This window comes from Annulohypoxylon truncatum (genome assembly GCF_022578515.1).
Source record: "Annulohypoxylon truncatum strain CBS 140777 unplaced genomic scaffold F4807scaffold_58, whole genome shotgun sequence".
Taxonomy (NCBI): domain Eukaryota; kingdom Fungi; phylum Ascomycota; class Sordariomycetes; order Xylariales; family Hypoxylaceae; genus Annulohypoxylon; species Annulohypoxylon truncatum.
In genome coordinates, this window is record NW_025953844.1 from 1 (window position 1) to 18,137 (window position 18,137).

Sequence of the window (18,137 nt, forward strand, 5' to 3'; positions counted from 1 at the left end):
AATATTTAATTAATTAAAAATTTTTTTTTATATTTATATTTATTTAATATTATATATTATAATATAAAATTATATATTAATATTAATATTCGAAACGATTAAATTATTTTTTAAATATATTAAAATAAAAAGTAAAAATATATATTAAAATATTATTATTAATATACTTATTATTAATAACGTTAATTACGTTAATATTAAAATTATTATTAAACGAAAATAAAAAAAAAATATATATTTATTTAAGTTATAGGTTAAAAGTTATGCTTAAAGTCTTTTATTATTTAATTAATTATTATTATTATTAAAATTTTTTTATTTATTAATTAAATATATTATATGTTTTTTATTAACGGAAAAAATTTAATAATATTTATTATTAATAAATTAAAAATTTTACGTAAAATTATTATTAAAGGCCGGCTTAAATAATTAAATTTAAAAGTTCGATTTAATTAATTTATATATTATTTTAAGTTTTTTATTAATAATATTTAATTCGCGTATATAAATTTTAAAATTTACGTAATAAATTATAAAAAATCGTAAAGTTAATATATTAAAAATAATCCATATAAACCGAATAAATAAAAATTCGTAAAAAAAGTTATAAAATATATAATATTTACGGTTATATTAATATTTATGTTTAAAAAAAATAAATGGTTCGAAATATAATAAATAAAATATTAATTTATGTTTATTTTTTATAAACTTAAGGAATAAAACAAGCTTTTTTTAATTAAACATATAATAAATATCGGAATAAAATGTTATATTATTTATTAAATCATTTATTAATAAAAAATTAAAATTTTTATAATTATATTAATTTATATTATTTATATTAAATTAAATTACGTAAGCTTTAAAAATAATATAAGTTTATTAAATGTTATAATATATTTACGTTATTTAATAATATTTATTATAATAATACACGGTATTATAAATTAATTTTAATATTATATAAACTTTAAAAACTAAAAATAAAAAAATAATAAACGATTATTAAAAACGAGGTAAATTTTCGTAAAGAAATAATTAATAATTAAAAATTAATGTAATTATATATTATATTAATTTTATTTTAAAAAAATTAATAATAAATATATAAATTTATAAATAAATGGAAAGGTTTTACGGTTTAAATTATTTAAAATAAAAAAAAAATATACTTTTTTATATAATATATTATTATTAAGTTAAAAAATAAAAATTATATTAATAATAACGAATTTCGTTAAATATAAACATGGGTTATTAAATTATATATTTTTAATTAAAAAATAATAAGTTAAATAAATAAAATTATAATTAATATTATTATTATTAATAATAAAAAAGTAAAATAACGGTTTATAATTATATAAATAACCGGGATAAAAAATGTAAATACTTAATAAAATAATTTAAACCGTAAAATTAATATTAACGTTATAAATTAATATTAAAAATAAGATTATTAATTATAAAAATTCTTAAAATTTTATTATAAAAAAATATATTAATTATATCGAAAAATAAAAATGCGGGAAAAGTAAATAATAATATAAAAATTAAGTATAAATAAAATTACGGTAACCGGAAAAAGTTTTTTTTTATATTAATTAAAGTTAATTAAAAATAATTTATATAATATATTAAAAGAAATATTAATATATATTAATATTAATTTATAACGTTTTTTTATATTTTTAATATTATATTTTAATTAAAGAAATAAGTAATAATTAAATTTTTATTTAATAAAGTTATTATATAATAAATATATTTTATAATGTTTTATTATTTTATATTATTTATAATTTAATTATATTAATTAATTAACATTTATAAATTATAATTATAATTATAAATAATAAATAAAGTAGCGTTTTTTAACGATAATTATTTATTTTTATTTATTATTTATATAATTTTTTATTTTTTAATAAAATGTTTAAGTTTACGAAAGATATTATGTTATTTAAATTTTTATGGGGGGTTTATTTTATCCTTAATTTCCGAAGCGGGTACGAGCCTTTTTAAGCCTTATATCGGCGTAAATATATTCCGTTATTTTTCGTAATTTTTTACGTTTAATTAAATAAATAATTTTTTTATTTATATTAAATTTATTATATTATTTTATTTATAATAAAAAATTATTATTTATATATAAATTAATTTATATAATAATATTATTATTTTATTAATATTAAAAATTTATTATAAATTTAAATTTTTCGGTAATTTATCCGCGTTTTATTTTTTTATTTTTTTTAACTAGGTTTAATAAAATAAAACTTTTAAAATAAATCAATATATATTATCTTAATTATTTTAATTTTAATTTTTTTATTAATTTAAATGTTTTTAATAATAAAAATATCCATTATAATATTATATATTATGCGTATTATATTATAACTAAAAACATTTAAAAAAATAATTAAAGGAAAAATATTAAAATTAAAGTTAATAAAAACGAAGTTATAATATATATTAAAGGTTTTTTTTTTATTAATCGTTAAATTAAAAATCGCATTCGAATTTTATTTAATAATATTTTATAAATATTAAAATATTATTTTTATATTTTACGTAATTATTATTATAATAAAAGTAATTATAAAAAAAATAATTTATTTTATAAGGAATTTAACGTATTTAATGTAAAAAGTTTTTACGTAAAAGATTTATATTTATAATATAAAGTTACGTTTTTATTTATTAATTAATATATTAATATAAATTTTTAAATTTACGAATTTTTTACGTTATTATTTTAAGTTTTAATTATTAATTATTTCCTTTAAAAATTTTTAAAATTTAATAAATTATTTATATTAAATTTAACTTTAATATTTTTAATTTTCGAATTAATTTTTTAATTTAATATAGGCATATAACGTTTATTTTTCTTATTTAATTAAATTAATTATTAAACGAAATTATATTTTTTTTATTACACGTTTTATTTTTAAATTTTTTTTAAGAAATTAATTTTTTTACGTTTATTATTTATAATGAATTTTATCGTTTTATAAGTTAATTATATAATTTAAAAAAGGTTTATATTATCCCGAAATTTATTAAAAAATAATTTAAATTAAATCGTATACGAAAATATTTAATATTTTTTTTTTATTTATATAATTAATAATTATAATAATAAATTACGTTTTTATATAAATGTTTATTAATTTTTTAATTATAATTATTTTACATTAATGTTTAAATTTATATAAAACGAATATAAATTAATAATATATATGTTTTATTTTTTAATTAAATTATTTATTATTAATTTTTTTATTTTTTATAAATATTATAATTAAAAATATTTATAATTAAAAATAACGTTTCCCGAGTTTCTTTTCGTTTAATTTACGTGGTTTGTTTTTTCCGATATTATTATTTTATTATTTAATAATAAAAGTTAAATTTATTTTATTAAAGTTTTAAAAAAAAATAAAAACGGAAATTTTAAATAAATTTTATAAATTTAAATTAAAATTAATTCTTATTAATAAAATAATTTTTAATTTTAAATAATTAAGATTTTAATTTAAATTATCCGGTAATTAAATGGATTTAAATTTAATTATTAATAATATTTATTTTAAATCGTGGTAATATTTTATACGAAAAAAATAATTTATTTTTAATAATAATAACACGATTTTATTTATAATAAATTTATTTTTTAAAACATTTTAACGATATTTAATTTAACGAAGTTAATTAATTAAAAAAAATAAAAATTTATATTTATTAAATTTTAATCGAAATAATACGATATTTAATTATACGGATTTTAATAATAATAATAATTATTTTAAAAATTATTTTTTTAAAAAACATTTTCGTTTTAATTTTATAATTAATAAAAAAATTATTAATTATTTTTTTAAATTTAATTATTTAAAATAATACGATAATTTAAAATATATTAATTTTTTTATTATTAAAAAAAATTTTATAATAAAATTATTTATATTTATTTTAAATTTTAATAATAATAATAAAATATATATAATAAATAATAATAAATAATATATTTTAATAAAACGTTTATTTACGTTTATTATAAACGTTAATAATTATAAATATAAAAATTTTTTTTATTATTATAATAAAATATTTTTATTTTATATTTAAAATATATAAATATATAATAAAAAATAATAATAATAAAAAAAATATAAATTTAAAATAAAATAAATGAAACGTTTTATAATATAATTAATAAATTAATTTTATAATTAAAAAATTAAAATAAATTTTTTATTTAATTATTTAATATATATTATAATTTTAATAAAAAATAAATATATGTTTTCGAATGAAATTAATATATTTTAAAAGTAAATAAATGTATGTTTTTAAACGAAATAAATAAAGGATTATTTTTAATATATAACGTTAAATTTAAATTATTTATTATTTAAATTTAACGCGTTATAAATAATATAAATTAAAAAATATTATAACTTTTTATAATTTATAATGTTTTTTAATATTATAACTTTTATAAATAATAAAATATAATATTAATAATTAAAGTTTATTATATAATTATATTATATATATCGTAATATATAAAATGAATTAACGGGTTAACGGATTCGGTACTATCGTCCGCCGTCGGAACACCGCAGGTCCTACTGTGGGTTGTATTACGTAATTGATAACTAAAGCAATATGTAGTAGTATTCTGATCTTTGATGGGCACCTGCAATTTTAGAAAATCTCCCTACTACATGGAACATCCTATTATCAACATACCATCAGTACCTTCATTAGGAAAATTTTATAAACGAAAATTCTAGACAGCTTCTTATAATTATAAGCGTATATATTCTGAAACACATAGTAGAGAGACCAGAGCCACAACCACGCCATCCATGCTCAGCAACGACGTCGCTTGATACATTGTCGACTTCTAGATCCTACAGCACCAGAGGCTCTGCGCGCAATAACGATGCTGATATTCATCATGGTGGCGGTCCCACGAGTGGCCTATAACGAGCAACTGCTCGCATTTCTATCCCAACATACTCAAAGTCGTCCCTGCGAATCGCCTTTCTTATGCGGCGATGAGACCTGGCCGGTTCATCCTGGTTGACAACGTATGGCGTCGGCCCCCATGGTCTAGTCCAAGAGACATCGTAACGGTCGTAGAACCCGGCCGGTTTGGGTTCGGCCTTGCCAGCGCCAACTTCAAACCTGCCCGAAGTAAATAGAGCTTCGTATACAAACTCTTTGCTTGGTACGCTGTTATCTCTGTTATTGATCTGGTTGACATCCTCCTGCTCTTGGCTGTCCCATTCGAATTCCTTGAGAAGGCGCATGAGAGCCTCCGAATAAGGTTGCCCGACTGGATCTGCATTGACGTCGTCGAGTCGCCTGCTATCCGGACGATGAGCCCATCTCTGACTTTCGTCTTTGTATTGGGCAAGAGGAACACGATCCGCAGGCTCATCCTCGTCTTGGGGGAATTTAATATGTGTCATGCATAAGCTACGTAGGACGCAGCCAAGCTCGTACAAATCTTCCCATAAGTTTGGCTGATGTTCGTATGGAAACTGGCCTGTTTGCAAATGAGCCGGGTTATCTCCATCAACCGCCGCGCTTCCAAAATCGCACAGTACCACTCGCGGATAAACATTGCGCCAGTTTCCACTATCTGGTCTTCGACCTCCATAGCGTGGCTCATAATTGAGCATTATATTCTCCATGGAAATATCTCGATGATAGATGCGACGCCATCCTGGTGGAGGCATTTGAACATCCCATAGGATGCCATCATGACAATATAGAAGAGCTTTACATAGTTCGGCAGCAACATGCCAGATAAATGGCTCCGGGACCCTTTTGCGCTCCTGGTAGTGCTTGTCTCTCAGTTGTGCTAGGCTACCTCCATTCAGATACCTATAGAATTAGCTGCAACTCACCATCACAAGAGGGGGGGGGGCCAAATTCGGTGACTCTTACTCGAAATACAGCTCCCAAACACGCCGCTGTGGGGGGCCAACTTCTATAAACCTCTGATACCATTCCAACCGAGAGAACTGAGGCGATAAAGGTAGAGGGAAAGTATTGTTATGATCAGTCGAGATTCTGAACTCGGGAGGATGCGCGTGGCCGAACTCAAAGGGCAAGGTCGGATTATCCACCCCCTCTACCCTCTTCACAAAATATAACCTCTTATTCCAGTTTGACTGGACAAGGTAAGTTCCTTTTTTAAATACTTTAACAAGTAGGAAGCCCCGCTGAGCGATTTCAGTATTCTCGCCCTCGGCTTCGTCTGGGGGATCACCTATGACCCACGGAATGTGTACACCTTGGAGTCCGAAAACTGTCCCGTTGCCGTTCTCCGCCATGGCTAAGATAGGTGAATATGAAAACTTGTATTCGATTTGGGATTTGTTACAACTTTTCTTTCTAGTAACGGCTGGACAATCTCTTCAGCGGACTATCCCATAGTTGTACCTATAATGCTTCCTTTGTTTTCGACATACTCGAACACAGAACGCATTGTGAATTCAGCAAGTAATATGTAAGCTAACCATATCCGTTTGTATAATCGTACATAAAGGACGTAGGCGCTTTCTTTCAAATAAGTATCTATCTGGGTACATATGTAGCGGTATTGTTGGAGCACGACTCCTTACGAAAATGAAATTTCGAGGGAATTGAAATGGATAGGATCCGGTTTGGGACGAGCAAATATATTTGTTCATAGATGTTACTCTCTAGCTATTATTAGTAAGAATAAAGTAACCCCCCCTTTTCTCAAGCGGTTGAGAGCTCATACAAAGCAAGAAATGTGCAATTCCTAAATATCTTAGGACTGTGTATAGCTTACCTCGGTATTCGAGGACTCGCATAGGAGACATATTTTCGTAAAAGTATTGGTTTATCTTGCTACGTCGAGTTTAAGCAACTTTGTCATCGTATTCCAAGTCTTTCTGTTCAAGATAGACCCTATTATTATATGCATTGTCCAACTCAGGTACCTACCTTAATAACAATGTCAATAGGTAGATATCGGTCGTCACTTTGATTGGCATATGAAGCGACTACCTATTAAAGATATCAAAATTGGTTAAAGCTAGTAGGTACCTACCTAGGTAGGCACTTATCAGAGAAAAGCCGGTGGTTTCATACACACAGCTTCAGAAGAGGATTGGTAAGTTTGTAAATATTAGCCCCTTAGCGATAACAGAATGCTTCTATCCCTTAATTCAACAACAGAAGAAATGTGATCATGACCCCTTTTCCAGCCAACCAAAGCCCGCAGATACCTACCTACCCATACATACAAGAACTCCAGATAGGTAAATACACAAATCCCGTTATTCCTCCCCTTTAACAGCATTCCCGCTCACAAGGCCGCTCTTCTCCGCAATCTTATACGCAAGAAGCTGAAGCGAAGAAGCCTGCAAGATCTCAAACACAGGCACATCCGCCTTGACCTCCCTGAGCAGCCAATTCCTCACCTCGACCGCGACCAGCGAGTCGACGCCGTACACGGCGGTCGGGCTCGCAGCGTCAATATCTTCTAGCGCGATCATAAGCGACTTAGACAGCTTCCGCACCAGCGCATCCAGCACGATTCCCGCCGCGCCCGAAACCGACGGCGTCTCCTTTAATTGCTGCGCCAGCGAGGGCCCGGACAGCGTGCTAGCGTCGACGTGGCGCGCGCGCATGTTATGCAGGTGCGAGAACACCGGGTCGCGGAACCAATGAGGCACGTCGCCTTGGCTGCGGTCGAAGTCGGCCTGCGTGCCGACGCCCGTGACGATCTGGCACCGGGCGCCGCTTTCCATCGCGATATCGAGCATCGCGAGGAACTCCTCTTCTTCGATCTGCAGGAAGCCCCACCGCGCGAGGTTGCGCTCAGCCGCGCCCTCGTTCTCGGCCACGTACCCGACCGACTTGACCATGCCGAGGTCGATCACGGTTGCGGGGAGGCCGCGCGAGACGCGGTAGTGCGCTAGCGCGTCTTGGAATGCGTTCGCCGCGGCGTAGTTGCCCTGAGATGTGTCGCCCACCATGCCGGCGGCGCTTGCGAGCATGATGAAGAAGTCGAGCGGTTGGTCGATTGTCGCCTCGTGAAGATTCCACGAACCTTGAGCCTTTGGTCGAATGACCTTGGTAAATGTTTCGTGACTCATGTTGACGAAAATTCGGTCTTCTAATACCATAGCCGCCTGGATGACACCGCGAATTGGCGGCATCTTCTTTAATGTCTCATCTAGACTGGCCTTGAGTCTATCCCCGCTAGTGATATCGACAGCTAGAACCTCTACTGTGACGCCGGAACTTTGGAGTTCGTCCACCAGGGACTTGGCTTCTGGGCTTTTGTCCCCGGATCGAGACACGAAGATCAGATTCTTGGCTCCTTGGGACACCATGCGACGAGAAAGGCTTCGTCCAAGTCCGCCAAAACCTCCGACGATTAAGTAAGAGGCGTCGGGTATGATTCGATACTTAGAGCCTTTCCTCGCTGCGACCTGTATGTGTTTGTTAGGTATGACATTCACTAATGTCGGGGATAAGGGGACGACTTACTGGTACGACATCATCCTCGCTAGGAGTAAGGACAATCTTGCCCATATGCCTCCCAGCCTGCATGTATCTAAAAGCTTCCTCGATCTTGGAGAACGGGAATAATGTGATGGGCGAGACTTGGCCGATGCTTCCATCTCGTAGAAGCTCCATCACCTCGGAAAGAAGGCGGGCGCCAAGATCCTTCCTTTGTCTGAATATAACTGTCAGGTCCACCGACGCAAATGTAACGTTCTTAATGAACGGTGCCATCCCGAGACGCGTGTTATCCTCGATATCTTTCTTGCCAATCTCAATAAAACGACCAAACGGCGCAATCACTGACCAACTTGCTTTCAAGGCTTCTCCCGAAAGGCAGTTGAGAACAATATCAACGCCTTTCCCCCCAGTAAGTCTTCTAATACCATCAGCAAAATTGAGGTTGCGAGTGGAAAAGATGTGGTCCTCGGGAATCCCGCAGGTTGTCATCATATGCTCCTTTTTCTCCTTGGTTCCCACAGTGACGAAGATCTCCGCGCCGTATAACTGGCAGAGCATGACAGCAGCTTGTCCCACGCCTCCGGCGGCTGCGTGTATGAGGACTTTCTCCCCCTTCTGGATTCTTGCCTGGTCGACCAAGCCATAGTACGCGGTGCAATAGACGATTGGCAGCGAAGCCGCGACCGAGTACTCCATATCATCAGGGATGGGCTGGACAAGCTTGGCAGGATTTTTCAGAGAGCTACAGTAAGCTCCTAGAGTCCAAGTGCATACTCTATCGCCTACCTTAAGATGCGATACCTCTGCGCCAACCTCAGCAACGATGCCGCTGCATTCGCACCCGAGGAAATTGTCAACAAGTTGACCCATGCAGACCATGATGTCGCGGAAGTTCAGTCCGACAGCGCGGACATCAATCCTAACATAGTCAGATGGCAGTGGCGCCAGAGCCTCCGGATCATCAACGAAACATAACGTATCCAAAAGGCCGGGTGTGGCGATTGCCAAGGTTAGCGGTCGTCCAGGTTGGTTAAAAGGTTCCAATTCCCGAGTAGAAGTGGTCGTCTGCCCCACCGCCGCGATTCTGTCATTTAGCTCGGGGGCAGCGATACAGCGTTTGATATACACCAGGCCCTCCCTTTCAGAATATTCGCAATCTCCTAGGGTTTCTTTGGAGAATGTCCTCTGTAATACCGGTATGAGTTTATCGATGCGCTGTTCCCAAGAAAGCGGGTGCTTGGCGTCGAAGTCAAATGTCACGAGGGGAAAGCCTTCGTGTTCTGCTCGGAGCGTTCTTGCCAGACCGTGAATTAGAGCGTATTCCGGGTGGACGGAGTTCTGGGTTGCACCTTGAGTCAACCAGAACAGACCTTTGGCTTGGTGCAAGATAGACTTCAGCATTTCAAAATCGTTCGGGCTGATGTCCTTCAATAGGGGTTGTCCAATCTCCGCGACGCAAATGCATGTCTTATTAACCAAATCCTCTTCCGTAAGTTGTAGATAAGGCTTTATTGTTGCCGAAACTTGCATGCTCTGGAGTTTTTGCAGTAAGGCATCAGCAACTACTTGATCTTCGCCAACACCGTACAATGTCGCGATGGTAATAGACGGCAACATATCTGCGGGGTCATTCGGTTGAAGACTGGGATCAACAGCTTCAGCAACCATCAGTCTACCTGTTTGGTCGCGCGGGTTTTGGTGGTCTGGGGTACTCGATTTTAGCTCGCCAAATCCATTGCCCTTCAAGATAGATACCCAAGTGTCTTCGGTCATTGTCGGACCCCATTGTCGGAATGATTCCTCAGACATCCACCAGCCAGGGAGATTGCCAAATGGAAGGAAAACTCGATTGAGTACATGTGTAATCTCAAGAAGCAGCAACTTTCCACCCGTCTTTAGTAGTTTTCGCACATTTGAAATGGTCTGATTCATGTTCGTCGTCGCATGCAGAACGTTGAATGCAATGATAACGTCGAACTTCTCGTCTTCTTTGAAACCTTGAGCGGGAAGATCTTGCTCAATGTTCAACTTGCGGTAGTCTATAAGACCGTTCCAGTCGCTAAACTTTTGCTCGGCCTTTTCGAAGAAACCGGATGAGATATCCGTGTACGTGTAAGACTCAAACCGAGGATACGTGCCATTTCCACCACCCAAAGCGTTAAGAATTGGCACCGTCGCACCTCCTGTCCCTGCACCTATTTCGAGGTACTTGAGACTAGGATCTTTATGCGAAAGCATCGAGATATACTTCTGTAAATGAGCATATGAAGTCGCAATTCCTAGAGAGTTGGCATAATAGTTGTAGAGGAGCTCATTCTCAAGCATCATCGCGAGCGGATCAACTTCATTCCTCAAAATACGAGATAAGCTTCTGCCCATACGGCATAGGAGCTGACCCTCGTAGTCGGTTCCCTCTATCTGCGAAATGAGCTTCTCCATCTTGTCTTTCATGCTTGGGGAGTTGAACTGTAACCATTCAGGGGTCTGGTGTTCAATTGCGCCTGCGAGTACTTGTTCGCGATGGTGCTGCATGTAGCGGAAGAACTTCTGATGATGCGGATGTACAACTTGCTCTTCTGATACTTCTTCCAAAGCCCGGTGGTAGAAATATGATGCGACCATCTCCAGTGTTGCAATATACTCAGAGGGTGTATCTTCAACGCCAGTGGCTGTGAGCACGGCCTCGGTTTCGGATTTAGACAAGAGATCAAGATCTGGCTCCCACTCAACATCAAAACAAAGCTGCTTCACGTCTTCGTTTTGCGCTCCATCCGTTAAATTGGTGGACGTCAGTGCCGTGCATTTGACGCCTTGGATCCTGACTTTGGGGGCTTCTCCTTGCTGGTCCCGAACAATGATGCTGGCAGTAGCTTCTCGGAAGCCAACAAATGCTGCCTCTGATATTACATGAAATTGATGACCAGGTTCGCTAGAGATATCGCTTGAGACATGCATTTCCTGAATAAAGGTCGGCATGTATGGCTCCTTAACATTCACGGCAGCATGGGTAAGTGCCGGGAATAAGATCTGCAGGAAAGTATCGAGGGTAGCTGGATGGACAAGATGGTCGTACTCATATTCGTACGGCATGGTGGATTTGGTGTCGGGTATTGCGAGTTTCCCTAATGCCTTCCCGGGTCCGTAGGAGATCTCCATCAAATTGCGGAACGTTGGTCCGTACTGAAGACCCGCCTTAGACAAATCTTCGTATACCTTATCTGGCGTGGCAGAAGTCTTGCAAAATTTCTTGGAATCTTCAAACTCATGATCATGGCGAGAAAGAGCCTCTTTAGCCTCTCTACCCGCATCTACCTCGCTAATTTGTTGGGTGTAATTGATTGAAAGGAGACCACGACAATGTTCGTTCGGGCCAGTGGAGGAGTAAGAAAATACACGGAACTCTTTCCAGATGTCTGACGATGATTTGCTGCTAGAATTGAAGGGCCTCGCTTGGAAAATCACCTCAACTCCAAGTTCGGTTTGGGGCACGACTAATGCCCTAGTAATGAGCATCTCAGTGATGGTATATCCGAGAACTCTCCCGACATCAGAAGCGGGAATCATCTGCTGTGCAGCCTCAAGAGCCATAGACACATATCCAGCAGCTGGGTAAATGATTGAACCTTGAACCTGATGGTCTTTGACCCACGGCTGCTCCGATACCCGAATGAAGTTTCGCCACCGAGGCTCAGCGGGGTTCCAGTCAGCTACAGGAGCGCCGATGAAATCGTTTCGAGGTGTGGGACGGAAGCGATAGTTAGAGCTGAGGCGTGATTCAGCCCAAAATTGTTTGCTATGGTTCCAAGGGTACGAGGGTAAATCTACCAGTACCTGTGGGCGGGGACCGCTCTGGACAGGTCGATTAGCTCTCTCTAGCTTAGCAGGTACTCCACGAGCCCAGAGAGAGGCCGTAGCCTCCAAGGCTGTTAGACAGGCATCTTTTTCTCGAACAAGTGCAGAATGATAGGCGATAGAGCTCTTCTGGAGTTCGTCCGAGGCAAGTATCTGCTTGATAGGGCCAGCAAGAGCAGAGTGCGGTCCAACCTCAAGGATGATATTGACAGAATTGGTAGTATGGAGCTTCTTCGATCGGCCTTTAGTGTTTGATTTGTTACTGCAAAGGAGTTGCAATCCTTCTGAGAACCTAACAGGTGAGAGCATATTATCAACCCAATATTTGGCGTCAAGTTCTGTATTCGCAACCGAAGTGCAAGTGACCGTAGAAATCATTTCGCTAACAAATCGTGTGTTATCTTCAGGAGCCTTGAGGTCCGTAAGATGTTTAAGATACTCGTCGGCGACTTCGAGCATATGGTGAGAATGATAGGCTGTCTTGACTTTCAGCGTTCTAGCGAACACCTTCTCTCCCTGCAACAATCGCTCCATTTCCTCAATGGCAGCCACATCACCAGAAAGAGTGACATTAGACGGACTATTGACACAAGCCACCACGACTTTTCCGAATGAGGAATCGAGAAGTGCGAACCGAGCTTCGGCATCTTCTTTGGAAAGTCCACAAGCCAGCATAGCACCATCCCTTTGTACGTGACTTGAGACAAGACCCCTGAAGAAAGCTACCTTTAAAGCCGAGTTGAAGGTCAGTTTACCAGCTGTATACGCTGCTGCGATCTCACCACTAGAGTGGCCAATGACTTTCTGAGGCATCACATTCCAGTCGGCCAACAGATTAACCAGAGATAATTGGACTGCTGTGCAGATAGGCTGGCTGATCTCGGGTTCGTTGATTCGGGAGGCGTTCTTATCCTTTGCGAGCTCTTCCATTAAGGACCATTTACATCCAAACGACTTAAGAGTCTCGTCGGCAGATAAGATCGACTTCTTGTATACAGGATACATCTGAAGAAGCTCTCTTCCCATGCCCCACCACTGCGCACCTTGACCGGTGAACACAAAGGCCACACGAGGAGCCTGCCGGGCCTATTTTTATGTCTTGTTAGAACCCCTTTTCCATATCTCACGGGAAATAAACTCACATTTGAACGGATTGGCTTTTGTCGGGTATTCTCGAGTTTGGTAGCCAGGTCATCAAGTGAATTCGCGACAATGAAGAATCTGAGTGCCATGCGGGAACGCCTCTGGCACAGAGTATAAGAAAGATCCGCAAGAAATCGGGTTTCAATCACGTCTTTCCGATTCCTTAGCTCTGTTGCATAAGCTGCGGCGCTGTCCTTGACGATGCCCTCTTCATGAGTAGACCATGCAAAGATCCGGTACTGGTTACCCCCTGCGCCAGCATCGAAGAATTCGTCACTTTCTGCCGACACGTAACCGGAACTCCAACCCGGTGTATCAAGATCAGTAACAGAAGAATGGTCCGGATGATGAGGTATGATCGAAGTACAGTGAGACGCTCTCAAAGCTCGCGCCTTCAAGTAATGGTAAGCGTCGTCAAGGATAACATGTGCATTTGTTCCCCCGAAACCGAATGAGTTAATACTGGCCCTTCTAATTCCGTGCGTTGGCCACGGTGTCAGTTCTGTAGGCACGCGGATATGCCAACCTTCGAAATCAATAGCCTCATTCCCTTTCTCAAAGTAGAGGTTCGGCGGGATCAGGCCTTTTTCTAAGGCTAGAACAGTCTTGATAATACCTGCTAATCCGCTAGCACCTTCAAGATGTCCTATGTTCGTCTTAACACTGCCGACATAGAGACGATTCTCATCTCCTGGACCACGGTGTTGACCTAGTGTTGACCCGATGGCGCCGGCTTCGAGAGGGTCACCAGCAGGTGTGCCTGTGCCATGGGCTTCAAAGTAACCAACAGCGGCTGGGTCGCATTTAGCATTTTCATAAGCCGATCGGATCAAAGACTCCTGTGCTTCTCGAGAAGGAAGCATTATACCAGCAGTTCTCCCGTCCTGATTGCATCCACAAGTTAGTAACCACCTAGTCTTGATTGCTATGGGTGGGTTATCTGAAATATATCTAGGTACCACATTAAGGGGCGGGCCGCTTTTGAGCGGCCTTTTATAGTGAAATAGCATTATTACTTACCTGATTGCAGGCGGTCCCTCTTATGACTGCGCGAATAGTATCATTATCCCTAATAGCGTCCTCTAGAGGCTTAATGTAAATCGCTGCTATTCCCTCCCCGCGAGAATATCCGTTTGCGCTAGCGTCGTAAGTGTGACACTTTGCATCTGCCCCTAAAAAGTGTACGTTGGACATAGCGATCATAACATCCGGGTTAAATATAAGATTGGTACCCCCAACGATAGCGGCCTTGCTTTCGCCGCTGCGGAGACTTTGGCATGCAAGATGTAGAGCAACGAGACTGCTACTACAGGCGGTGTCAACTGTCAGACTGGGACCCTTAAGATCGAAGAAGTAGCTGACACGGTTTGAAAGTATAGCGGCTCCATTTCCAGTCGAGACATAGACGGGTGATGTCTCAGGATCATGAGTCAACATCTCATTGTAATCTCGAGAGAAACAACCGACATAGCAGCCGGTGTTAGATCCCGATAGATCCTCCATCGGAACACCGGCATTTTCAACCGCTTCGTAGGCAGATTCCATCATCATCCGCTGTTGAGGGTCCATCCCGGTAGCCTCTGCAGGGGAAATAGAAAAGAATGCCGCGTCGAAAGCGGAGATGTCTTCCTGCAAGAAATGAGCAGCTCGGATGTTGAACTACATAATACCTATGTAAGCATTTGTCATGACTGAAGTTGCTCGTCTCAACTTACTGTACCATTTCTGTTTGGATCTGGGTGATAGAAAGCATCAACATTCATGCGACTCTTAGGAATATCACATCGTCCTGACTGCTTCCTAGCGATCATATCCCAGAGTTTGCTCGGACTAGAGGCGCCGCCTGGGAATTTACATGCCATACCAACGATGGCAATAGGGGGAAGACCATCTTGGCCGATAGCGTTGAGCGCCTCGCCTCCTTGAGATGACATTGTGTTGATACAATGGTTGACCGAGTGAGCTAATGGAGGAAGATGAGTGATATAAGGAGGTTGAGTCACATTAGAAGCATGATTCGTAAGTCCAAATTCCCTTCAAACACATCGGAGACCACGCCGATTATATGGCTGGTCTCAATATCTCGTTATGAAGTCCCATATCAACTTACACTTCCATAGGAACCATCTCAACCCAGTCTCGTATGTTCAATAAACTCTTCGTCGCCGCCTTCCGCCATCTTTCGATAACTGGTGTTCGCCGCCGCGGATGTATCATTTCCTACTGGTACTTTGAAGGTACTCGTCTAGAGGATGAAGGTTCCTAGGATGAACAAGACAATTCCCCTCTTCTCTGCTGGAATGACATGAGTCCTAGCATAGAGCTTTCGTTAGCATATGTGCCGTGGAGGTGATAGGAGTGACAACGACATCTAGCATGTATCCAATCATATCGGCAGCATCAGCTGTGCCCCCCCCCCCCCCAAGCCAATGATAACCTATGTAGGAGCAGGGGTAGTCAAAGCTGGATAGGATCTGATAACCATGCTCTTCCTGATGTTACATTGTGTAGACATTGAGGCTGTTGGCGCGTGGCCCCCTTGCTTGATTAAAGATCTTACGACACCGCGTAGGGAGGGTATCATAGTACTTTAGAAGCTTGGCAGACTCTTCCCGCAAAGTCGTACCACCGCTCCCCTTCACTTGAAGCTGAACTTAGATCTAAGCAACTAACCAACCATTCATCTTCCAATCATTCGATAAGTCCATGAGGTGGCGTGTGGAATATTTAAAAATACCATATTTCCCTGAAGACTAGCCCGCTAGCTTATCTCCAACATTCCCAAGCCTGTTAGTAAAGACACAAAGGACGACGCCACGAAGGATTCTACCATTTATACTGAAATTCAGCTATGGCTTTTACATCGGACGATGACCAAAGTGATAGAGCTGGGACCAATACAGCTATACTTTTAGTTGTTGGGACCGGAGGATTTACGCACGCGGGTTGGTGTCTCCCGTTCTAACCCCTGAGATATCTCACGCTGACAAGTAGTCTCATCTCCTTTGGATCAATAGCGCCCGTCCTTGAGCTGGGTCGCATCTTATCAGCTCGTGGTCATCGCGTGGCTTTAGCGACTCACCAGGGTCAGGAAAAATGGATCGAAGGCACTTCGTTCGGCTTCTTGACCAGCGTCTACACCATGGGACCGCCTATGGATCCCGAAACTGAGGCTGCGCATTACCTGCAGATGCAGAATTCCGACATCAGGAAGAGCTATCGGGACTACTTCCGCCCGAAGTTCAATGTGGATGCTTTCTGGGCCTCAGACTATTCTTTTCTCAAGGATATTTGCGAAGCATTCAAGCCCGACATGATAGTGGCTGATTTCTTCGTTGATTCTGCCGTCAGGGATATCAAGTGTCAGGCCGGAATCCCCATCACTACCGTCTGGCCTCAAATGCCGTACGCTATGGTTGGCGCATCGTATATCCCAGGGCTTCCTGGATTTCAGGTAGACGCCCTCACAAGCGAGTATGCTTCTCTTTGGACTAGGATCCGTGCCGCCTTCCGACCCTTGCGAGCAGTGTCAGCGGTCATTCCATATCTTAGGTTCATACGAGAAATGCGGCGGAAAGCTGGTGTCAACTACACCTTGCCAATCCTGAAGAAGCCTGACTACCTTGTGCTCGTCAACTCTTTCTGGGGCCTCGAAACCCCGAAGGACCTACCCCCACTTGTTGCTCCTATTGGGCCTATTCTAGCCGAAGAGTTCGAGCCCCTCAGTGGCCCTCTAGAAGCGTTCTTCGCAAACCATCGTCGTATGATGTACGTTTCTTTTGGGACACATATCCAAGTAGCTTCACATGATCTCGAGAAATTCGTTGGGGCATTCTCTGCACTTCTCCAAGAAGGACTCGTGGATGGCATCGTCTGGGCAGCTAATGACGTCCAACGCAAGCTCTTCGACCGTGATCAGACGCTACGCTACGGAAATATCAAGATATGTGATATTCTGGATAATCGCGATCGGTCATGGTTCTTTACACCTTTCGCGCCTCAACGAGCCATCCTTGCCCGCCGTGAAACCGTCTTATTCGTGACGCACGGAGGCGGCAGCAGCGTGAATGAGGCTACATTCCACGAGACTCCCATGTTGAGCATAGGTTTCTTCTTTGACCAGCTACTCAATGGGTTACGCATTCAAGAAGCTGGGGTGGGTCTGGCCCTTGACAAGGCAAATTTCTCCGAAAATGAGATCCTGGAGAAGTCGCGCGTTCTGCTGCGAGATGAGAATGGTACGATCGCGCAGGATGTACGCCGCATGGGCCACATTGCTCAAATCTCGGCCCGGAAGAAGGAATTCGGAGCCGATTTGATTGAGGAGGTACTCTATGACCACCGCTTTAGCCTAGTACCGCCCGGGGCCACGGCTGGTAAAAGTGGTCACAGGCGTCGTCCGATGCACCTGCAAACTGCCGATGCGAGAATGTCTGCATGGAAGGCCCAGAACTGGGATTTGACCAGTCTTGCAGTAGCTTCGGCTGCAGTTGTGGGATATCTAAGCTGGACGATGGTCGACGCACTCCGCACACGAACTTAGAATGTCATATACGCACCCGTGTGGCGCCGATGGAGTATATCACGTAAATTTTGATAGG

General features: G+C 39.0%; 3 protein-coding genes across 3 annotated transcripts; 1 reads left to right on the forward strand and 2 right to left on the reverse strand.

Annotated features, from left to right (window-relative positions):
• Positions 1-4,982: 4,982 nt before the first annotated feature.
• F4807DRAFT_465705 (kinase-like domain-containing protein) lies at positions 4,983-6,371 on the reverse strand (the record flags this gene model as incomplete). Its single annotated transcript, XM_048002309.1, has 2 exons — positions 4,983-5,919; positions 5,983-6,371. The coding sequence occupies 2 exons, from the start codon at positions 6,369-6,371 to the stop codon at positions 4,983-4,985; spliced, it is 1,326 nt and encodes a 441-aa protein (XP_047848871.1).
• Positions 6,372-7,054: 683 nt separating this feature from the next.
• Positions 7,055-15,945, reverse strand: F4807DRAFT_447328 (putative polyketide synthase). Its single transcript, XM_047999874.1, has 5 exons — positions 15,252-15,945; positions 14,557-15,195; positions 13,536-14,420; positions 8,566-13,479; positions 7,055-8,507 (listed from the first exon to the last, which is right to left on the reverse strand). Exons 1-5 carry the CDS (start codon positions 15,468-15,470, stop codon positions 7,347-7,349), a joined length of 7,818 nt encoding a protein of 2,605 aa, XP_047848872.1. The 5' UTR covers positions 15,471-15,945; the 3' UTR covers positions 7,055-7,346.
• Positions 15,930-18,099, forward strand: F4807DRAFT_334624 (UDP-glucosyl transferase family protein). Its single transcript, XM_047995317.1, has 2 exons — positions 15,930-16,481; positions 16,554-18,099. Exons 1-2 carry the CDS (start codon positions 16,388-16,390, stop codon positions 18,077-18,079), a joined length of 1,620 nt encoding a protein of 539 aa, XP_047848873.1. The 5' UTR covers positions 15,930-16,387; the 3' UTR covers positions 18,080-18,099.
• The last annotated feature ends 38 nt before the right edge of the window (positions 18,100-18,137 follow it).

Coding starts and splice junctions, on each gene's coding strand:
- F4807DRAFT_447328 (XM_047999874.1), bottom strand. CDS start 15,470: ATGTCATCTCAAGGAGGCGAGGCGCTCAACGCTATCGGCCAAGATGGT. Junction 15,196..15,251: donor ATCCAAACAGAAATGGTACA/GTAAGTTGAGAC, acceptor GGTATTATGTAG/TTCAACATCCGAGCTGCTCA. Junction 8,508..8,565: donor GCGAGGATGATGTCGTACCA/GTAAGTCGTCCC, acceptor AAACACATACAG/GTCGCAGCGAGGAAAGGCTC.
- F4807DRAFT_334624 (XM_047995317.1), top strand. CDS start 16,388: ATGGCTTTTACATCGGACGATGACCAAAGTGATAGAGCTGGGACCAAT. Junction 16,482..16,553: donor CGGAGGATTTACGCACGCGG/GTTGGTGTCTCC, acceptor TTGGATCAATAG/CGCCCGTCCTTGAGCTGGGT.